Here is a 25,052-nt window from a genome sequence, read left to right as displayed (position 1 = left end):
AATAATTTATGTGCGGAGAGCCAAAACCAAACATGCATTAATTAAAAAACGTTCAGAAATTAAATAAAAAAAACTAGTTTTTTTTAGCTGAAAGTAAGGAGCGACATTAAAACTTAAAACGAACAGAAACTACTCCGTATATGAAATGGGTTGTCCCCTCCGCAATCCCTCGCTCTTTACGCTAAAGTTTGACTCTTTGCCACAATTCTACTTTTTAAAACAATTAAAAGCTTTAGCGTAAAGAGCGAGGGATTGCGGAGGGGACAACTCATTTCATATACGGAGTAATTTCTGTTCGTTTTAAGTTTTAATGTCGCTCCTTACTTTCAGCTAAAAAAAATTAGTTTTTTTATTTAATTCAACTAAAGTTCAAACTTTTGATTTTCTTTTTTAAGATTTTTGAATTGTTGTTACCTCTTGTCAAAGTATATACAAATAAAATAGCGACGAAGACCACACTGCCTTTCCATAACAAACAAATACAACGTAGAGACAATAGGGAAAATTTTTTTCAAGACAATGGAAATTATTTATGTAGATATTTCGGCCCTATTATTTATGTAGATATGTCCAAGGGCCGTCTTCAGTACAATACAAGAATAAGAGAGAAACTATATATATATATATATATAAAATAACTTACATCAAATTGTGAGAATTAAAACTGATCAGTTAAAAACACTTATTAAAACATTTTTTTTTTAAATATAGCCCTAGCATCCTTTTTTTTTTTTTTTTTTTTTTTTGTTCTATAAACCGTTTATTAGAGAAAGCAACATAAAACAAGGTTTAAAAGGTTCTTATCCCTTTGAAGAGAAGCTTCTTCAGCTGTTGAGCTAATGCTTGTTGATTCTAACGCACGGGCATGGCCTCCTCTTCAATACTCTTCAAGTACTCCTCTATAATACTCTCAAATTGTAATACCTGTTCACGTAGACATTCGAAATGAATCGAAATCATATCTTTGAAATCGTTAGCCGCTCTCTCAGACCAATCGGCTAGAGATATGCAAACAAGAGTGTCACTTTCTGGTACAAATCTACAGATGGCAGCACCGATAATACGTTGAAATTCCTTATGTACACCTTCTCTCTTTGCGTAAACTCTCAAATCCATGGGGACTGAAACTTCAAATTTAACAAAATCATCCTTTGTTAAAGGGGGGTTGGGATTTGGTACACGGATTGTATCCACTGATATAATTTCAGTACGGTTCACAATATCATCTTTCCAGTCAATGTGCTCCACAACAAAGAATTCACCCTTCATCATCTTAATAGTAGCACGCCACCATCCAAAATCGGGCCCTAGATCGTATTTCCTGGAATACACCTCAATTTCTTGTCCTTCAGCATATGAAAGCGCAGCACCAATGGTATTTTTGAGAGGAGGTAGGCGCGACCTTGCGAATGGAACTCTCTTCGGCGCCAGAACTCCAACTGCTCCAACTGCTGTTTCTAGATTTTCAAATGTAACTACGATTTCTGTATCAGTAACATCTGTTAAGAAAGCCTCATAATAGGCTTCATCATCTAATTTAACTTCTATACATAGATCCTCCATTAATAAGAGGACCAAAATAATTAAATAATTTATGACTTCTACAGTTCTACTTCGAAATTCCAAGGTTTTAATTCTTTCAAATATCTACATAAATAATTTCCATTGTCTTGAAAAAATTTTCCCTATTGTCTCTACGTTGTATTTGTTTGTTATATACAAATATTTTTGCAATTACCAATTTTTAGCTCTTTAAGCAATTTAATCTAAACTTTTCCATGCATGAAAATCATCACTTTTTACACATAAGTGGGACATGTGTTACAACGTCATTGCTATACTGATTTATATAAAAATGACGTCACTCACATAAATATTTTTCGCAAAATTATGGCTCTTAATAAATTTTCTCAAACTTCTAACCCATCTCGATCGCTTTTTAGGCCAGAATATCCCAGGATACTAATTTTCTCGAAAAAATATGGAGCCGTTTTCGAGAAAAAATACATACATGCATACACAATTATTGCTCATTTATAGAAATAGTACACCTTTATTAATAAACAGATTTCAACATGTTATGAGCACTAGTTATCCTCAGGGCACTGAAATCAATATCATGCACAGCTCTAGGCCGAACAATCTTGAACTCTCTTCCCATTTTGAACTACATATTTTTCAATGTTTCAATGTAGGTTTTGATGGGAGGATGGTATCACGCTGCAGGAATGCACTGCAGGGCCGACGCAGGGACCTTAGTAGTCAAGAAGCGTCGTTAATTCTTAAATAAAAATAATGGGAGGATGGTAGAATGTGTAGGGTAGTCCAATGGGGTCAAAAATTCAATGTATTTCTCAGTTTGAAGCAAGCATATAGACGGTTTCCAATATTTACAACTGATCTACTACTATTAAGAACAATAATAGCATTATCACTCTGAATGTGATTTTTATAGTCAGATAGCAAGCACTGACATTCATATTTGTGAATATGTAAGTACCTTTTGAAAATTCTAATTATTTGATTGGTATTCATGTCGCCAGGTCTAATAGAACCCTGCCGTCGGGCGTTACCACCCAATATGTTTCAAACCATGCACTGAAGACATGAGTATTATTAAATAATCATACCTTGAGTACCCAACAAGTCCCAAACAACTATACAATGAGCTTTTGAAAACATGGAAATTGTTTTTCGATTTTCGAATTTTTAAGAATCATGACCCAGCGGTAGCTGCAACCTAAAATTTTTATGTTGTCTTTTCGTATTCAAGGAAATATTTTCCAGTACCTGTTTCTCATTACATAGCAGAAATATCTGGTAAGTATGGTCTGGTAAGCATGGGGTATGAATAAGAGGAGTAGCATTAACTCTGAGAAATCTGAGATTCTTCTATTTAATTGGGGTAATTTGGGTCTCACACCGTCAGTCCAACTGGGAAGTTCTTTAGAAAAGCCAGCTGAAAAACTTATTTATCTTGGTCTACCAATTGGTCCATCCATAAAGAAAACCCGTTTGCTGCTGATTTCCCACCTTGACAAAAAATGTGGTGCGTTTTATGTTTCAGTTGTCCGAAATAAAAACATTTCAACCTAGTAATCCTCACTAAACTATATAATCCAACAGCACTACCGCATTATCTATACACAGCACTATTTTGGAAGATTTTCTCACAAACAGATAAAAGTAAGCTCCGTTCAGTCCACTTCAAATTTGCAAAATAGTTACTTCATTTAACCCCGTGGACCCAAAATTCACCATTAATCCGTAACTATAAAATAACCGATCTACCAATAGCTCTATCAACACCAACATCAATTTTCATCCATGGTACCCCCTTCTTATGCAGTGATACCTAAAGTTGTATTTATGTAAAAGTTGTCCAGTGTTTTCATAGATGTTTTTTATAAATTGTTTTGATAGTTGTGATGTCTCTTTTTTTCTTCCTCATATTCTTTTTTTGTCTTTTTATCTGTGTACTCCGTCTCTGTGTGCTTCTGTATTATATGACAGGTTAGAAATAAATAAATATTATTTCATTATTTGGTTAAGAATTATCTCGGTTGGTTAATTGCTAATAATATGCTTTCCTTGTTAAAGTAACGACTGTACATTTTTTTGGGCTGTTGAAAAGCAAGGTAGCGCGATCTACTATGCATCACATTATTATCCCTCAACTATTGATTAGACAAACATTTTGTAGAAATATTTAAGAAACAATTTTTGACAGCGAAACGCTTTTTTGATAGTCAAAACCCTGTCCACAAAGCTACAATCGTAGCTGTGACGGAAGCTCCACCCTAATAATGGAGTGAAAACTAAAAATCTTAACCCAAACGAGGGCGAAAGTAACCCAAAATCAGTTATTTTGAAACCCAATCTTACTTTAACTATGTTTTCAGGCCACCCACGTCCAAAACGGAGCTCAACACAGGTTGTGCAGATTACTGTTTTGAGTGGCATGTCCAACGCAAGGGAACGTCTTCTCAGAACCCGTGTTCAACCATGCTATTCTGGCGCGTTATGATTTTGAGGAACCTCCAGCATGCTTGGAACTCGCGAGACGAAAACGCTTTAAAATTTCGCTGTGTTGAACATGGAGAATCTGAAAACGACTTTTGTCAAACCCACTGAAAACACGCTTCAAATCCAGTGGCTAAGAACACAACTTTGAAAGAGCGGCTTCGGTAAAAGTGATAGCACTAACATAAGATATAATTTTTGAAATGGAGCTAACTGCGTCTTTCGTGTCATGCCTTAGAGCCCTTATTAAAGAAGAGAGGAGAGGTTGAAAAAGCTCCTGTGTAGTTTTAGACCATGAAAAACTAACTGTGTCTCTTAGAATTTGCAATCTCAGGTATTTTTACCCTATTGGGCCAAAATTAATTTTTTTTTTTTTTTTTTTTTTTTTTTTTTTTTTTTTTTTTTTTTTTTAATTTATATTAAGGAGCGTCAACTGAAATAGTTGGACCATGTCCAACGGAGACCAACAGAGTATTTGCCACGCCGAATCCGTGTGGCCAAACCGTTCAGCTCATGGAAGAGACGCCAAGGAGGTCAGCGGAAAAGCTGGTAGAATTTGGTTAAATCAGATTTTGAACCTATATGAGGAGTTTACAGATGGATATCCCAATGGCTCCCACTTGAAAAGCACCAGGCAGCTTACCGCACTACATGGTCCAAGCAGGTATCAAAGATCCTTGATTTCCGGGTAAGGTGGAAAAGCCGGATTCCCGCCACAGGTAGAAGTAAATAAGTAAGTAAAGTGGCGTCAAATGCCGCTTTGCTGTGGCCTAATTTCTTTTGTTAATTAAAACATGCACTAAATATGGCAATTTGTTTTCAAATGAGCCCAATACCAATATACTACGACGATTCTTAAATAACCTTCAACTACCAATATTTTGTCACTAGACAGTATTTCAAAAAGAATTCTTAAACTTGCCGTTGTTATGAGCCGTGGTTCACTCTTTACAAGGTTGTAGAATGGGCTGCAACCACAGTATCTGAAACAATATAAAATAGTAACAATGCGTAACAAGGACAAGGCTGAAAAAAAAGTTACGAGAGCCGGGAATTTACCCAAGACCCCGTTTTGCCAATCAACTCAGCAGCAATCAACTAAGCAGCCAAATGGTTACTTAAGAGTGATTATTGTAAATAAACCTTAGTATTTCTAAGATTATTTACGTTTAAGTAATTGTCAGTACAGGAACTATCCACTCAAGGCACACTCACGAGAAAAAAAAACCTTAAAAATGTATTTTCCATTTGAGTCTTATTATATTTGTATGAAAATAGAAACGTAATAATAGTTTTACCTGAAGGTTGAGCCAGTCCCACCTTATGTGGGTATGTATTATTACGATTTTCTTCATTTCCTGAGCCAACTAGGGCAACACATGACCTTTCAGTGAACAACCTAAGAAAAAGAATGAAAAGAAAATAAGTACTTCATAATAATAAAAATTAAGGAGCAAGAGAAAATGATAAGAGTAGACACTTTAAGGCTCTATTTATGGAACACAAAGTTGGAGTTGTGAAGTACAAAGACTTAATTGTGAAGTAAGGTTGAGAATTACTTTGATTGTTAATGGAATTAAAAACGTGTTCAAATCTAAAGAGAAAATTTATTTTAGCTTACATTAATTCTTAAACAATTTTAAAACTATAAAATTAGCAGTAATTACGAAGCTGTAATTTAAACTAGCTTTTTAAATTTAAAATTGATTTCAATTGTGAAGTACAAGGATTTTATTGTTAAGTATAAGGTTCTGAATGACTTTAATTGTGATAAGAATTAAAACGTCTTCAATCCTAAAGTTAAGATTATTTTAACCTAAACTAATTTATAGCTAATTTTAAAATTTTTTATTAATTTTGATTGTGACGTACAAGGACTTAAAAACTTAAAATTATTTAACTAAAATTAATTAATAACAAATTCTAAAAAGTTTAAATTAACTTTATTTTTAAAGTACGAGAATTTCATTATGAAGCACAACGTTGTGAATTACTTTGACTGTGATAATATTTAGAACTTAGGCATTTCTAAACTTAAATTCTTATAACTTAAACTAATTCGTGGCAATTTCTTAAATTTAAATTGATTTAAACTGTGAAATAAAAAGATTTAACTGTGAAGTACAGGATTGTGAATAGCTTTGATTGTGATAAGAATTAAAAAAATACTCAATTTTAAATTAAATTATTTTAATTCAAATTAATTTATAACTAATTTTTTAAATGTTTAAATTAATATTTATTGTGAATCACAAGCATTTAATTGCAAAGCACAAGGCCATTAAATTTTTTTTTCGTGAAAAGAATTAAAAACTATTCATTTATATACTTAAAATTACGTTAGTTTAAACTAATTTATAATTAATTTAAAAACAAATTGAATTAATTGTAGTACCAGGATTTAATTATCATAAGAATAAAAACCACAAGCAGCATTGAGAGTTCACTTAGCTGCAGAATAAACAAAAAAATAAGTAAGCTTAAATTGAGTTCATAAAAATTTCGACTTCCATTGAAGGGCTAAGCTTGGTTGGATAAAACCTGGAATTTTCCGGAAGTAAGTATAATCTTCAGTTTCTCTTTGATTTCTATGTCAATTCGCCAAGACATTTCAGGCTTTAAGAAAAGATATATGTTTCTGTAAATAAAACATATATATGCTTCTGTTAAGAAAACATACTGTTTCATGAAAAGCAGCTTACGGCTAAACGTCAAAACTTAACATATTTAAAAAAAATAAATATATTTAATAACATATTTTAACATATTTAAAGAATGCTAGTTAATTCAAATATATTCAAAAATTAAATTTTACAAAGATGCCCTGAGTTTTTCTCCAGTATGAATCCTCAAATTGGAGTACGACGTAGATTTCTCAGAAAATGATCTAGTAAATTTCTTTGTACTAAAGGAAAAACCTTAAGTACAAAATAATATAGAAGAAAACCACAAGATCCATAAAAAGGTGGGGGATTTAGTCTGCTTAATTGTAGAAATTAACCAATTAAATAATAACAGTTTTTTCAGATAAAAAGGACAAAATTTAAAAGCTAAAACAGACAGAAATCATCATGCACATGCATGAGGGCTGCCAACCTTTAGTTTCCCATTTTTTATTTTTTTTTGTAACAGGTTTTGTAGGTTTGACTATTTCCCCTCAAAGGCTCAAGGATGAATGTTCTAACACAAAAAAGCACTGCGATACAAAGTAATATCGCTTTAAAAATAAAACAACTTATTCGTTTGCGTTTGGTTTGAACAATACAAATCCAATATGTGTCCCCATGAAAAGCGTTGTTAATTTTAATAAATAAGTTCTATTTATTTATTTTCTGGTTCAACGTGACAACACTGACCAAAATATAGTGCGGCCATAAATATCTTGCAGTTGTAAGGTTTTTCTCCAGTATGAACTATCATATGATTAGACAAATTTGAATTCCGTGAAAATATGTGAAAGTATAAACAAGCTCGAAAGTATGTTTATTCTTAGGTTTCTGTTTGATCTCTATGTTAATCTCCCAAGGCATTTCAGGCTTAAAGTCAATACAGTCTCGTAAGCATGGATTACTTTGCTCTAGACTTATAGAGAATGGGCATGTATGTTCCAAAACTGGGAAATTTGGGTTGTTGCAAAGAAAGTAGTGTAAAATATACATCTTTGTACTACTATGACGGAGAGGGGGAATCATTTTCATTAATATATTAGGCAATCAAATTGAGTGGATTTCCCTATTGGGTTACTTTTGTTTAGCTCCAATTTTTTCAATTAAATTTGCACAAATGACTGTGGCAACAACATAAGAGGGAAATATTTGGCCGTGTAAAATAGGGTTAATAGGAAATGATTGGACCATTCACAGTGCAGTATCACCCAACAGCACTAGAAAATTCATGAAGCTGGATTTTAATTGACTAGGGTTAAAATTTCAACTAAAGGTCTACGTTTCACTCTAGAAATAAGTTTATTTTCCCGTATGCTATAGATGAGAAATCTAGACACAGTTTACTAGGTTAATTTCCCCAGATTGCGAATAAATGTAAGCTATTTGATTTAGTAAAGTGAATCACAATAACTCTACGCATATAATGAATTCCCATCACTCTATTCCTATAACGAATCACCAACACTATACATATAATGAATCGCAATACCTCTAAACAAATAATGAATTCCCATCACTCTATTTCTATAGTGAATCATCAACATCGTCCAACCATCTAGGACCAAACAAAAAGTAGGTCGTCCCCAAATTGGGAGAGAACGAGGAGTTCATAACGAGGAATTTAGGAGAAATTGGAAATTTCTGTAAAGAGGGAGGCTTTAAATTTATTGTTATGGAGGAGGATCATGCGCAGCTTCGCTGACCTCAGGTGGCTTGCAACTTCAGAGACTTATTAATAATAGCAGCAGTATTCAGCTTTTTACCATCAGCAGTAAAACATGAACATCATCAGCATCAATAAAACAGACAGCCTTCATCCTTCATCTTCTTGTTTGGAGACGCTTTCGCATAATCACATGACCTGATTCAAATTTCAAGCTTCCCATTGCGTTGCTGCACCTGAATTTGGACTGTGGATTCCGTATTACTAAGCTGACAAGAATCTGACTGCGTCACTACAGGATCCGCATTCTATTAACATTATAGTGAGCAAAAATATATTTTTATTTCAGCATCCGTAGCATCATCAATTATTTGATACGACAAAATAACGACTTTCAGATGTATCGGTGGTTGGACCATAGAACTGACAACACATTATCAAAAGTATTTATTCAAACATCAGTACAATAGGAGCATAGAGTATGATTTAACAGTTATTAGATAACTCTGAGATCCAAACTTGGGAATGCTGGATTTACACCCCCTCTCAAATATATATGACTAGACATTGTATTTCTTTTTCTTCGTGTTTCATTATTTGGGCACAATAATCTCGACCATACGGGGGCAGGAACCCCGTATCGTTCAGCTGAGGTCAATCCACTTCACCATCACAAGATTGACAATTTACTCAAAATTAAAAACACGAAACACAATATTGATTTAGATCCAATTACTGTTTTGGAGGTTTCCTCTGATACATAAAGGTCAGAAAGAGAAAAAAAATAGTAAAAATAATGCTTACTTGTCCTTCCACCAAACTGTATCTTTGAAAAAATAGCCCCATATCTGATGACTACCTGCATTAGCAATTAATAAGATTTCAGGAGCGTCTAATGAACTTTTATAAGTTGTTAAATCCCAGGGGCTGGATATTGCTTGGGACGGCCCTTCTTTCCCCCCTGAAAAATCGCCTCCTTGTTTTCCATTGCCGATGAGTGTGGAAACGTTACCAGATACATCTATCTAAAATAAAAAGTATATCCAGTTAGCTAGTCCATGATAGCAAGGTTTCTATGTTATGACACTGAAAAAGGCTATAAGTCACGATTGCTAATTGAAATTAAATTAATCGTTGTAAACAAGAGAAACCACAATTCAAAGAAGAGGCCATACATGGGTAATTTTCTTTTTGGTCTGAAATTTACTCAAAGAATTATGATTATAAATTACTCAAGTTGTAGGGCAATGACTAGGATAGATACATATTCACACAAAGGAAGAAGGGGGGGGGGGGTCTAGCCATATAACCATATACCATAATCATATCTTGTAATGGTTAATGGTCTTGTAATAGTTGAACCAGCTTATGGCTAAGTAGACAATACACTTATTGGAACACTGAAGCATTTTTGTACGTGTATGATACTGTTTTAGAAAGTTTTATCTCAGCTTTCGAGTCTAAAATTTATGAGCAAGCATCAACTGACATTTATCAAATGTCAGTTCAAGTGCATATTCGTGTTTCATTATTCGTGTTTCAAGTGCATTCGTGTTTCATTATTTGGGCACAATAATCTCGACCATACGGGGGCAGGAGTCGACCCAGCTCTAAATGGGTACCTCGAGAAATCTGGGAAGGTAAACAGGAAGGGTGTGCGAAAGCACAGGATGGCTGGCCCCCAACCCCCCATTGCACTTCCTGGCTGAAGGGCCAAGAAACGGAGATCAGCACCGCCGGTACGGACTGTAAAGTCTAATGCCATATCCTTTTTTTTTTTACCTTGGCAGAAAGCGTTACGCTCATTTCACAAAGTCGATTTCAAACATATTGGGAAATAACACTTGACAGCACGGTTCTACTGGACCTGGCGCCATGAATACCAATCAAATAATTAAAATTTTCAAAAGGTGCTTACATATACTCAAAATGGAATTTTCAAAATGTGACAACTTTTCATACATTGGGCCGCTTTCCACATCTTCTAACTTAGACCATGTTGTTGCTTCGTTCGGCAGTCACGAGGTCAAAGTTTTAAAAAAAGGATTCTATTCTGACCACCTTCCTATCTCTACTTGCTTTTACTCCTCCCCACCTATGGCTCAGAATACAGAATCGAATTGGTTTTCCTACCGAGATTGGAAAAATGTGTCAAGTGAGTCTTTCAGTTAAGTCGTTGACGAGATACTGAGCAAAATCAAAGTGCCTATCTATCTTTTATGCGATGGTGCTGAGCTGCCACAAAGTGAAAAAAACATTTCAGTTGAGCTCACTTCCTACTTGGCACAAATAAATCATGCGCTGAAATGTTCTGAAATAAGCGCCGTTCCTCTTTGACATGTTCGTAAAAAGTCTCAGCTAGAAGATTGGTAAAAAAAAGTGATCTAGTGAATGCGTGTAATTCGGCTAAGCTATGGCTTTCTGTCTGGAACGATGGCTTAGTAAATGACTTGAGGCTCCGTACGAAACGAAAATTTAACAATGAACTGAAAAACCATAAGTTAAGACTGATCCAGAAAAACATAATCCGTATTACTGAAGACCCGTCCAAACTCTGGAAGTATAGCAAGCCTATCAAAGCCCAGAGTGCTAGTGTACCAGAAAAAAGGGGGTTGAATATTTCGCGAGCGAGTTCAGTGCTCCCAACAAAAGCATAGAGGAGTTTTTTGAAAAACAGCTTGACCTTGTTCTTTCAAATAAGAGAATTCTTTCCTGGTTATGTCGCCAAGTGCTATTCACTCTTTGATTCCAAAATTAAAGAAAAATAATTTCCTCTGGTGTTGATTATAATTCTATTGAAATGCCTTGAGACGTCTTGAAAAATGTATTGAAAAACATCTTGAAAAATGTCTTGAAGAAAAACGTCTTGAAGAGAAATATCTTGAAAAAGTCTTGAAACATCTTTAAAAACTTCTTGAAAAAATGTATTGAAGCAAAATATCTTGAAGAAAAAAGTCTTATGTCTAACAAGAACCTCCGTCATTTAGGTTTAAATTTGTATAAGTAAATAATAATACCTGCTAAACTATAACATAACAGCCACCTGAGCGCAGTAGACCAAAGCAATGTGCAGCAAAACGGGTCGTTACTAGCCAAAAAGTTTTTTTTTTTGGGGGGGGGGAAGAAGAGATTTTACCGACAGGCTGGTAATTTTTACCGACTGTTTTTTTCAAAAATCACCATAGTGTCTGTTTCGAAAACAATATGTAAAATCGCTGCTCGGATCGGCAAAACCGCTAAATTTACCGACGGATATCCAGATTTCGATACATATCATGTCACAATTTTAATGCTGTTTATTTAATCAAATAGAAAATTGTGACACCATCTATAAAACCACGGCAGGAGTCAGTAAAACTGCTGGGTTTACCGACCAAGTTCGAAATTTCGGTAGATGACCGGTCACTATTTTCGCGGTCTATACTAAATCGAACAAAGAATTTTAGCGGCATCGGGAAAATCATAGCACAAATGCCTTAAGGGAATCGTCGTTAAGCCTTCTTAGTGATCTTTAACAATTGTAAAAGAAAAGAGTAGTGGCTATGGGCGTGCTAGTATCGGTGTAGGCATTACTGCTCTTTTCCTGGAGGGGGAGCTAGTCTTCCCAGCAGTATTTGAAAAAATGATCAGATATTAAGCTAAAAGAAATTTTTTTCATCTAAAAGCAAAAGAAACACGAAATTATCCCGTATTTGACGGGGAACATCCCCCTAATTTCTCATTTTTTGCGAAAAAAGGAAGAAATTAAGAAATAAGAAAATATTTCAATTGAAAGTAAGGAACAACTTAAAACATAAACGAACATAAATTATTCCGTATATGAGGTGGTTTGCGCTATCCTCAATACCACGCTCTTTACGCTAAAGTTTAACTTTGTGTCCCAATTCTTTAAGAACGACTCCTGAAATACAAGGGCCATTTAATTGTGTTGCGAAAGCGACACTTGGGTTTTGTCCCGTTTCGTTTTTTTTCCTATGCCGCCGATCTCGGCTTATTCCCGGAAACTGGTAAGGGTCTAACCTGTGCGGTTCTATGGTGCACGAAGTGAAGTGGAGTTATATAGCCTATGTCAGAGGGGAATATCTGAAGTTGTGCAGCCAAGCACAACTTCGAAAGCAGAAACATCAAACCATGTTTCTGCTTTCGAGTGGAAAGCTCGTTCTAGCAGACAAGCAGGCACCACTTTCAAACTGAAGATGGACTAAAATCTATAAGTGTTAAATATATGCGGCAGTTACCCGGCCCCACAGCCAATATATCTTCTTTGGGTGATAAATAGAAAAATTTACATACGCGAAATTTCCCACGGGTTTCCCACGGGTCCGAAAGTGCGGCCATCTATTGTTTCTACCCATTTCAGTTTGTGATTTCAGCTGAGTTTATCATTCGGTTTTTCGGACTTGGGATTGTGATAGAGAAATGGTATCAGACGTGCCTAATAAACTTTAAAAGTTCTCTGATTGCTAAGGAAAATGGAGCTTATCCTTTGCTCCTTTCTAAGTGGTGACAGTAGAAAGTTGGCCTGTGGCAAAAAAAAATCAACTTTTGATCTAAGACAGACAGAATTCTTTTTTGACGGCAACCGATAGCTCTTGATGAGCTGATCAAAGTGTGTGACATCCATTTTTTGGTACAAAAATTCCTTCACGAGGTATACCCGTTAGAAAGTTTCAAGGGGATGACTACTTCAGTAGTAAGGTAAAAACTGAAACGAAATCTAGGCCGATACAAATTGTGAGACAAATAGAGGACTTATAAGCAACAGTCGGCTGTTAGGTAATAATCACCTTCGGCAATGAGGGGCTAGCAACTTTTGCTAGTTGGTGTATATATTATTTGTTTCCAGTGTATTTGATGGTAAAGCCAATTTGGTTCCAATGGTAAGACATGTAGGGGACTAGTAAGTAATAATCTGCTGTTAGGCTACAGTCAACTTCAGCGATGAGGGGCTTGCAACTATGCTGGTTGGTGTACCCATTTATTTGTTTCCGGTGAACTTGATGCCTATCACGGGAGAGGGACTTATAAGTAAGAATCGTTTCACTTTGGGCGAGAAACGGCTGTTAGCTCATAATCATCTTCGGCAATGAGGGGTTTGCCACCTTTGCTAGTTGGTGTACCTATTATTTGTTTCCGGTGTATTTGATGGTTAAACCAATTTGGTTCCAGTGGTATGACATGTAGGGGACTTGTAAGTAATAATCGGCTGTTGGGCTAAAATCATCTTCAGCGATGAGGGGTTTGCAACTTTTGCTAGTTGGTGTACCCATTTATTTGTTTCCGGTGAACTTGATGTCTATCACGGGAGAGGGACTTGTAAGTAAGAATCTGTTCACTTTGGGCTAGAAATTTGTGAAAATTGGTGCACATTGTATTCGATCTCTTTAAATCTGACAGAATTAAGTGTTTACGCAACAAGTACAAACGATAACGTAAAACAATGAGGTAGTTTCGTAATAATTAGTGTCACCTATGGTATTTTAATCCTGAAAAGTTACGGATAGCTTTATAATACCAACTAGATTATATAAGAGATTGTTCCAAGTTTTCATCCGTCACGATTTCTACGATTGAAAAGGATAAAGTTCAACTGACTGCAAAGTCAATTTAGTCCCTTCTTTCGATATCATTTTGTACTTGTTGTTTTTTCAACGCTGAGGAATAGCCTTTGGTCATGTGATAACTGACTGCGTTCTTGTTTGAACATGCCGTTTTAAAACCTTCGATAGGCTGACAACTTCATCGTTTAACCGATAGTGAAGAAGCAAGCACAAACGAGAATGTAAAACAATGAGATAGTTTCGTAATAATTAATAGAATGTCATCTATGGTATTTTGATCCTGAAAAGTTAGGGATAGCTTTATTATGCCAAGTAGATTATACAAGATATTCTAATATAAGATAGTCCCTTCTGTCGATACTATTTTGTTGTTGCTTTTTCAACGCTGAGGAATAACCTTTGATTATGTGATTACTGATCGATAGCGAAGAAACAAAACCAAAGTGTTGCTCTCGCAACACTTTAGTCGGCGAAGCCGGACAAAGGTTGCCGCAACACTTCACGTTGCCCGGGCAACGTAGGTCTAGTTAGAATAAGAAACTTCTTTAAAGTACTAAAAAAAACTTGGGCGAGAAGAGCGAAGTTTTGAGGAAGGGGCCAAGCACTGCATATGAGAAATGATTTCTACTCATTTTGAGTTTTAAGGGTTCTTCTAACTTTCTATTAAACAGCTTATCTTTTATTTAATGCTATCAAAATAAGAGACATAATAGTTACCATTCCTTAACATACTACAAATAGCCACTTTTTTATCGCTTATAAGTTTTTTAAACTAATTTTTTAGCTTTGGTTACCAAGGGGATAATTCGTCATTTAAAACAATTTTTAAAACGCGTTTTTGTTGTTACTATGGGCCGTTATTTACCCAATTCCAGGTATATTTTCATTTATGAAACTCAAATTCACTTCGCAAAACTTAAAAAAATTGCTCTATGTATTACATTGTATCGGATTAACGATGCTTCTTTACTACTAAGGTCCTTACGTCGGCCGTGTGTTGCTGCAGCCGGGTGAATCAACACATTAAATCAACACATTAAACACATGAAATCAACACATTAAACAATTCAAAACTAATTATAAAGATGACACTTCTTCTTTCTATTTATTTGCGTTTCAGTTGGTTGACACTCTATATGTTTAACTACCGCTGCAACAATAATTATGAAATATATACATTATATACAAGAAAAAGCCTTGGGTTTTTCTTAGCAGGAACTAGTAAAAAATAAACTACGTTGTCATCGTTATTATTCAAGACACCCTTTAACGTGTATTTGATTCAGCCTCAATGATCTCTTAGCTTTTTCAAGATGGCTTTCATACCTAACCTGTCGGCAGGGCCGTAATCATTACGCACAAAAAGGTTGTCATAGTCATTATTTAAGACACCTTTTAACGTGTATTTGATTCAGCCTTAATGATCTCTTAACTTTTTCTTGGTGGCTTTCATAGCTGACCTGTCGGCAGGCCCGTAATCATTACGCACAAAAACTTAAAAAGACGCATAAAAACTGAATTTTTGTTGCGTTTTTACGACTCGGGTAAAAATTTCGGGGGGAGGGTCGGGTTTAGACCTACCCTACTGAATACACCCTTGCCTGTCAGCCTTTCATAATAGCAATAATATTATTGCAACTGACATTATCGTAAAGTTTTAATATAGCAACATTAATGATTCTGACATAAGTTTATGACATCATTCATCATCTTGTATACGAAGATATAATTGTTGTTTTTTTGTCGAAAAATTTGATTTAATCTGAAATATTTTATCTGAAAGTTTTATGATCTGCAAAAGCAAGAATATGAAGCAATTACCTTTAAAATTATCTTTAAATGTTCTTGTTAAAACACTGGGTGAAAAAAGAACGTTGAAAGAGAAGAACGTGTTTCAACTATATTCTGCTATTGTACGTAATATTATACGTAAATCTGCTATTGTGAAGTGAAAAAACAATCAGCTTTAATATTTCCTAAACAAATGTAGTGGTTGCAGCAGTAGCTGCAACAAAGTAAAATGATGTCGGATTGAAACACAAAGTACACCATGAAAACCCTATACAGGAAACAAAGTCACTTGGCTTGAAGAACAAGAAAAATCCACTCTCTTGAAAAGGAGGAAAGTCATTTTTTCCGCATGAGAAGCATCTTATTTTCGATTCTTTCTTTTCCGCAGCTAGTTGGGCACTGGAAAGTCCCAAAGAGTCGTTTAAGGGCTCATTTTAAAGTAAATTGCTACATATAGTCGATTTTGTAATTGATTGAAAGTAGAATTGATCCGGATAAAAGATGATGGTATGCTTTAAAAAATGTGTTCTATGGTACCCAATTCAATGTTCCTACCCTCTTTGGGGAGATAATACGCATCGATACATGTAGCAAAATACTTAAACAAACCACTCTGCGTAGCCACAGCTTTTACAATATAAACTGTGTGTTTTTTTTGTTTTTTTTTTAAAGAATATTACTTAGTTTCCTGATTTTTTTTTTTTTTGATTTCTTATTAATGACTAAATTTTTTAATTAATGGTTTTCCTGGAAAAAAACAAGCAAAATATTTTTTATATATAATTTCCTTCGTGTTCCTTCACGCTCGATTTAAATATGAAATTATGATCGGTACCTTGTTTTGAGTTATTGTGTAATTTTTAGCTTTTTGATATGGTTATATTTTTTTCTTTTATGCTTTTATTAAGCTTCAATAATAGTTGCTTAAAGCTAAAACACTAATTAGTCAAGTATGACTTGTTGATGTTCCTCAGTACAGTAAATATGTCAGCAGTTGTCATTTAATATCGGGTAACTGAAGTGTTGATTTCCGTAGGGAAAGGGAAGGGATGAGCAGCCAGACATATATATGCCGCAGCAAAATTTAATATCAGTAAACTACTATTACTACTACTACTACTACTAACAACTCACCGCAGCACCAAGCCACCTGAGGCCAACACAGCTACACACACTCCTCCTCCATCTCAATCTATTCAAAGCTTCCCTCTTTACACCCTCCCAGGAAGCTCCCATTTCCTTTAAATCCTTCTCTGACATTCTCCCACCCCAACCGCAGACGACCTGCTTTCCATTTAGCCCTAGACAGTTGGCCGAAAAGGACAATATCAATATCAAAGGACATTATCAGTCAACTAGACGGTAATAAAGATTTCTTGTGAGCCAACGAGTTTGGAGAAGGACGTCGCTATCCTGCCCTAGTCCCCCCAAGGTACCTTTGTAATTGGAAAGCGGAAAAGTGTAAGTAAACAATAAAATAATTAGAAGATTGATAAGATAAATAAATCGAACATTGATTACGAGATATAGATAAATAAATAAACAAGAGGAACTAAGTAGCAAAGAAAGTTGAATGGATAAAGCTTTTGCGATTGAAAAAATAATGCATCAAAATTTAGAGCAGTAAACATGGATTAAAGTATTTCAGCCATCAAAATAGGACTGCTTACTTTTAAATTTACTGCACTTTTCGATATTACTTGGAAGTGTTGTAATCCCCAGGGCATACAACTTTGTTTTTAGAATAATAAATCATTTGACATTTAACAACGAACATTTTTCTACCTTATGAATAATGTGCTTTGTTTTGTCCTCTGTTGCATGTGCAATGCCACTGCATCTTTAGCTCTTTGTCTCTAACTTGTCTGGGTAATCGCAGATCAATTAAACAGCCCTCTATTATGTTCCACTGCCCCGCTATCAGCGGAAGAAAACAACTTAAAAAAAGAGACACTTCAGTGCTAGCCATGAAAAAAGGGAGTTTCTTTGTTGTTCAACCCCGGGGACTGTGAGTTTCCTGTACAGGGTTTTTAGCCAAGGTGATTTCAAGTTTTGTTTCGATCAAAACCCATTTTATGGGGTTTCCCGCAATTTTCCACAACTTTCCGAAATAAATGAATAAAAAGGTCCCATACACTCAATAAAACTTAAAATTTCGAGGGGGGGGCATTTTATATATTAAAAATTAGTTTGAAACTAATTCAAACCACTGGACTAATCTTATTTAGCTGTTGCGAATAAAGGGTGGTCAAATGGATATATAATGGCAAAAAATTTGTTACCAAATATAAAAATTCAACAATAAAAATTCGAGGGGGAGCAATAATAAAAAAAAAACTCTTGTTTGATAAGTGAATAAGAAGTGCTTATACACTAATAAAATTTAGGATGCCGAGGGAGGGGGAGGGGTAGTTTATTTCTGAAAAATTAGTTTGAAACTATTTCAAACTACTATTTCATCCGTTCCAAACTTGGAATTACACACAATTAGAAAAAAAGTAATTTCTAAAAGCTGTAACTTAATACTTGAAAATTAAACAAAAGAAAACAAAAAAGCAAAAGAGAAGAAGAACAATAATCACAATTACCATTCTGATACGATGATTTCCCGTGTCAGCAACCAAAATAGACCCGTCTAATAAGACACAGACACCCTGGGGTCCATTAAACCTCGCAATGTCCTTAGGACCATCTAGATATCCTCGAAAACCGCAACCAACGATGTTCTGCAACATAGAAACATAGATTTAATGCCTGCATAAATAGAAAGATTTATAAATTGATATCTGTATATCTACTTTCTTTAAATGAAGAATTGTGTATGTATTTATTTATGTATTTTTCTCGAAAATGGCTACATCTATTTTTTTGGCAAATTGGCACCCTGAGATTTTCTGCCTGGAAAGACGATCGAGATAGGTCAAAAGATTGGGAAAACTCTTTTAGAGACTCAATTTTAGAAGAAAAAAAAAAACATTTTTCATGTAACTGACGTCATGAGGATTACCCAAAAACTCAATTTCAGAATTGCTGAAAATTGCTGATCCCTCGTACTTAATGGATCTGTTAGAGAAAATATTGGGAGACACAATCAATTATGCCATAGGTTATATGAGTATTCAGAAGAGGAGGATGATGTAAATTAAGATGCTGTCCCACCGGGGCAACAGCCTCCTAACCTGGAGCTCATTTTTTCTGCGTCAGATGGCGAATAACTGTTCAAATAGGGATAACTCCTTTTGTCAAACAGTGAAAAAAATTCTCGATCATATAAACAGTGACCGTGATCAGCATAAATACTCTAGAAGCACAGTATCGTCCTCAGAAATACAGTAACCTAGAAATACTTCCAGAAATACTGTGACCGTCATCAGCTGATGATTGTCACTGTATATGTGATCGAAATATCCACATTTTTTGTCATTTTTTTTTCACTGTTTAATAAAAGATTTATCCCTATTTAAACTGTGATTTGTACGTCATGGAAAGGCAATGTGGTTTTCAAAAATCCTTACCTCGGTTACAGACAGTTCAACTTCACGCTGGCCATGATTTTCTGTCGAATGAAATGGTTACAAAACACCGTGGCAAAAATGCTGTCAGTTTAAAAAATACCTATCACCGTGTGGAGACCCACGGTGATAGGTATTACCATATATATAGGTAATCTATATATATAAAAATAAGTTGTTTGTTTGTCCGTTGACTGACGTCATGTTTGTCGACTGACGTTATTATAAGGATTGAGCATTATGCCGTCATGAAGTTGTTTGTCGACTGGCGTCATGTTTGTCGACTGACGAAATTAATGACCGGGACACAAATGACGACCGGGACACAGGGACACAACTACAACGGGGACGCCGGGGGGCACAGGGGGATATATAAATGACAACGGGGACACAGGGAATGTTCGATTAGCAATCACCATCAACAAAACTCAAGGGCAATCATTAGAATAATGAGGTATAGATCTGAATACGGATTGTTTTTCCCATGGACAATTATATATTGCATGTTCAAGAGTCGGTAAACCTGACAATCTATTTATATGCACAGACAATGGGACAGCGAAGAATGTTGTATATTCGCAAGTTTTACGTAGTTAAAAACATATATATATATATATATATATATATATATATATATATATATATATATATATATATATATATATATATATATATATATATATATATATATATATATATATATATATATATATATATATATATATATATATATATATATATATATATATATATCTATATTCACAGGTGGGACACAGGGACACAACTACAATGGCGCGTAGCTAATATGGCGCGTAACGACTTACGCACGGGGGGGGCTTGGTGTTGGGGTGGTGTCGGGGTGGCGCGAAGCGCCACCCCAACAGCTAGTACCTATATATATATATGGTGTTATCATATATATATAGGTAACACCACACGGTGTTACAAAACACCGTGGCAAAAATCCTTTCAGTTTAAAATACCTATTACCGTGTGGAGACCCTTACCTACTTTTTGTTTTATCCAGCTCGAGCGTCAGGAAGGACCGTGGATACGCCACTTCAAACGCCTTATGTAAGTCGTCCACATCTGATATGGCTTGAATTAGCACAGTGTCGTATTACTTTTCGACCTGAACACACGAAACGCTTTTCTCTAAAAGCTGTAACACTTGACCTGAGTCACATGTGTTAAACGTGATCGTATCCTACGGATAAAGTTAAAGCAGAAAACTAGTTTAGCCGATAACTACGTAGGTGTTACACGACTTGGCCGCGAAACAGAATTCAGGTGTTTGAGAAAAAAATAATACAACCATCATCATTCACCGCTTTTCACTGGATCAACACGCTACTACACTGAATATTCCGAAGATACAGTGGTTATTGTTCGTTACCTTGGACCACGAGATTTCCCCATAACTTTTCTTCATAGATTTCCTCAACACTTGCAATCTTGATTACAAAAATTTGATGAGAAAATCAATGATTTGGATAAAAGACGGATTCTTGGAAAAACTTGTTTGGATCTTCAAAACTTGGTGCATCCTTCTCATTTTAGAGTTAGGTTAGGTTAGTCGCACCTAACGGGGTGCACTTCCACCAAGCGCGGCACGCGCCACATTGTATGCCCAGTTTTCGCCACCCCTCGGTGTCCTTCTATGTTAGTAGCTGACTTTTTAGAGAAGTACTCCCAAATGGAAGCATTCTTGACGGGTTACATAATTTGCCGTGTGAAATCGTTTTTCTTTAGCTGATTAATGTTCGGAGTCATTTGTCATCTTTTTAAATTTTGCATGCAAATTTTGATACGAAAAACTAAAAATCAATTCCTCCTTCCTTTTATCCTTCACAGACTCACACATACTAAACTAATACGTTCCTTCATTTCAAGTAGTTTTGCTTTGTTTTCTAACCGCAAATTTTGTTGCCCCAAATTTTCTTTTGCAATTCAATGTGGTTTTTGCTTTTTCTTGTTTCATTCCTTTTTCTTTAGTTGTAAAGAGCAGTTTAAAGCTTTAAATAAAATTTCTCAAACTCATTACCAATCTAGACCGTTTTTTCATTCCCAAAAATACCAGGGTTCCAATTTCCAAAAAAACATGGAGCCATTTTCAAGAAAAAAGTTATACATACATACATATAAATACACACATTTGCCCGTTTAAAGAGAGTGGAGTAGATACAAGGATCTTTTGACAATATTCCGCACAATTCCACTTTTCCAGCTGTTATTAGTGGTGGGATTAAACTTTCTTTGTTTACCGTTCTTAAATCCTGGAATTCAGACCATAGAATAAATATTGCTGCTCCTACTTCAGGTTTCTTTTTTTTTTCGTGAAATTGGATAGGGTGGAGTCTTAACTCCTTACATTTTTAATTATATTCCTTATATTGCTGATGCTTGTGCATTTGGCGGTGTGTCTTCGTTCACTATCTACAACCCGTATCCCTTGGGGACGGGATGCGTCTCTATATACTAATGACATTATTTCATTTACTCGTTATGAAGATGGTCTAGTTATGAATTTTAGTTCCCTTTCTATTAGGCTCAGAGGCCTTTTTAGAGGCTAGTAAGATGGAGGCCTTTATTATGCTAAAAAAGGTTATTATCTACGCATAATTTCCACAATATCATGACTGGACATGCTTTACAGAAATTAAATAAAAAAAAAACAAGTTTTTTTAACTGCAAGTAAGGAGTGACATTAAAACTTAAAACGAACAGAAAATACTCCGTATATGAAAGGGGTTGTCCCCTCCGAAACGCCTCGCTCTTTAGACTGAAGTTTGACTCTGTCCCAACTCTACTTTTTAAAACAATAAAAAAAACTTTAGCATACAGAGCGAGGCATTGCGGAGGGACAACCCCTTTCATGTACGGAGTAATTTTTGTTCTTTTTAAGTTTCAATGTCACTCCTTACTTGCGGTTAAAAAAAACTTGTTTTTTATTTAATTTCTGAACGTTTTTGAATTAATGCATGTTTTGATTTTGGCTCACCGCACATGAATAATCAAAACGAAATTTGCATCTTAATTTTTTTTTTGCTAAATGGCTATCTCATAGTTTTGATCGGATGATTTTGATAAAAAAAGGAGTGGGGGAGGATGCCTAGTTGCCCTGCAATTTTTGGTTACTTAAAAATGCCACTAGATTTTTTATTTTTTCTACGAACGTTTTTGTTAGTAATAAACATACATACCTTACGAATTAACTTACGTAATGAACTTCTATATGTGTGTGTTTTTATTACGTATATGAGGGGTTTGCCCCCTCGTCAATACCTCACTCTTTAAACTAAAGCTTGAATTTTATCCCAAATCTTTAAGAATGACCCCTCAATCTCAAAAGTCAAAAATAATTTTGATATACTCAATCAAAAATACTTTAGCGTAAATAGCAAGGTATTGTGGAGGACACGAACCCCCTTATATATATAATATTTTATATTCTTTTTAAGTTTTAATGCTATTCATTAATTCCAGATTTTTTTATTTATTTTCTCATTGTTTTTTTTTTTTTAATAATGCTAGAAAATCCTGCTATCTCTATCATGGCTATCATGGTATTCTCAAAATTTTTATCCGGTGATTTTGGGGAAAGATGTGCAAGGGAGGGAGACTAGGTGCCCTCCAATTTTTTTGGTCACTTAAAAAGGGCACTAGAACTTTTAATTTCCGTTAGAATGAGCCCTCTCGCAACATTTTAGGACCACTGGGTCGATACGATTACCCCTGGGGAAAAACAAAAACAAAACAAGTAAAGACGCATCCGTGATCTGTCTTCATGGAAATTCTCTTCCCTGATGATAAATTCCTCCATGGAAAGATCCTCCCACGTAAACCCCTACCCCGACCTACTACCACCCTAACGTGAAAAAGTCCCCCTGAAAACGTCTGTACACTTCATAATACCCATTACTGTATGTAAACAATGGTCAAAGTTCGTAACTTGCAGCCCCTCCCCCAGGGGCTGTGGGAGATTAAGTCATCCTCAAATACATAGGTATTACGTTTTCAACTAAGCTGAACAGAATGGCTATCTCAAAATTTTGATCCAGTGACTTTTGATCCAGTGGGGGAAAATGTGCGTGGGAGGGGGCCTACGTGCCCTCCAATTTTTTGGTCACTTAAAAAGGACACTAGAAATTTTAATCTCCGTTAGAACAATCCCTCTCACAACATTCTAGGACCATTGGGTCGATACGATCACCCCTGGCAAAAAAAAACAAAACAAAACAAACAAATAAACACGCATCCGTGATCTGTCTTCTGGCAAAAAATACAAAATTCCACATTTTTGTAGATAGAAGCTTGAAATTTTTACAGGGTTCTCTGATACGCTGAATCTGATGATGTGATTTTTCGTTAAGATTCTATGACTTTAAGGGGTTGTTTCCCAATATTTTCTCAAATAAGGCAAATTTTCTCAGGCACGTAACTTTTGGTGGGTAAGACTAAACTTGATGAAACTTATACATTTAAAATCAACATTAAAATGTGTTTCTTCTGATGTAGGTATTGGTATCAAAATTCCATTTTTTAGAGTTTCGGTTATCATTGAGCCGGGTCTCTCCTTACTGCCAGTTCGTTACCACTAACTGTTGGAAAGTGGTTCTTTTAGATTACAGTTTCTCGGCAATTATAGTTGTTTCTTGACATTATTTTACTCTGTTTTAAAAACTATGGTCATTCAACTCAGAATTTTATTAATGTAATTTTGGAAACTGCACAAATATTTGCTCTCTTTGAGAATTTGATTACGGTACTCGAGAAACAGAGTTACTATCCATAAGTGAAAAATAAAGCATTCGAACAAGTTCATTAATCTTTGCGAAAGAAAACATGAGAATTAACGAAAGGCAAAGATAAAACAAGGGTGTTTGCTAAGCTGTTGAGTAAGCATACATTCACATGAATTAATCCAGAGTCTGGAAACGCATGTGGAACCGAAATCTCGCCTCTGTGGAAACAAAACCTCCCCTCTGGATACGCTATAGATTTCGTCTCTAATCAACTTTGTCAAAATCTGGATAAACTGATGATACTTGCAAAATTTTAATATAAATCTCACCTTGACATTTCCTTCAAAATCACAGATAACAATCCTATTATTTCCAGTATCACTAACCACCAGTAGCTCATCATTGGACAATGCAATTTTGCCAGGATAATACAGCTGATTAGGGTTTCTTCTAGGAAGGACAATAGTAGTTGGATTGACAGAAATAGATCCAAATATCTCTAGTGCAGCTTCTATAGTCTGTATAATTATATCTCGATATCCTTCCCCGGAGCAACAAATCAGAGGCTTCAATCCTCGCCCTATTAAGAAAGATACCTATTGACTGCTATTGTGTGAAAAAGCAAGCGAAAACAAAACACGACAAATGTTTTGAACTTCCTGAAAAGAAATATTTCGGTACATTCACGTTATTAACATGACTTACATACCGGACGCCATTTTGGGTCCCGTTAGTACTTTCTTCCTTGAGCTCTCTCTCTGTAATCATGCAATCATTTTTAAAAGCTCTGTAATCATTTTTCTGTCAGGAACTGAAATCATGCACTTATTACCGTTTTAATTTTACCAACTATACTAATCTAATTAATTATTCTGATTAACATGCTGGAAAAAAATGCCAAGAGCCACCAAACGCTAAATGGTAATAATAATATTTTTTGTCGACACTAGCACCAGTCCCTGCTCTTACAAGTTACACACACTGTTTGCGTAGGTTCCCCAGACTCACAGTGGCTGAGCTTGTAGTCACACTAGTGAAACCCACCTAATGCCAAAGGATTTACGACACAAAGACTTGAACCATCATCCCGA

At 35.3% G+C, this 25,052-nt stretch overlaps 1 protein-coding gene across 1 annotated transcript in view; it reads right to left on the bottom strand.

The window, feature by feature from the left end:
- Positions 1 to 25,052, bottom strand: part of LOC136025530 (NHL repeat-containing protein 2-like) — a 70,209-nt gene that overhangs the window by 27,272 nt on the left and 17,885 nt on the right. Inside the window, exons 4-7 of the mRNA XM_065701560.1 lie at positions 24,291 to 24,541; positions 18,293 to 18,430; positions 9,157 to 9,377; positions 5,322 to 5,422 (exon numbers count right to left, since the gene is read on the bottom strand). Coding sequence (XP_065557632.1) covers positions 5,322 to 5,422; positions 9,157 to 9,377; positions 18,293 to 18,430; positions 24,291 to 24,541 — 711 coding nt within the window. The remainder of the gene's footprint in view (positions 1 to 5,321; positions 5,423 to 9,156; positions 9,378 to 18,292; positions 18,431 to 24,290; positions 24,542 to 25,052) is intronic.

Source organism: Artemia franciscana, chromosome 3 (genome assembly GCF_032884065.1).
Source record: "Artemia franciscana chromosome 3, ASM3288406v1, whole genome shotgun sequence".
Taxonomy (NCBI): domain Eukaryota; kingdom Metazoa; phylum Arthropoda; class Branchiopoda; order Anostraca; family Artemiidae; genus Artemia; species Artemia franciscana.
The sequence above is the reverse complement of the archived record's forward strand: the minus strand, read 5'-3'. Positions and strand labels throughout refer to the sequence as shown.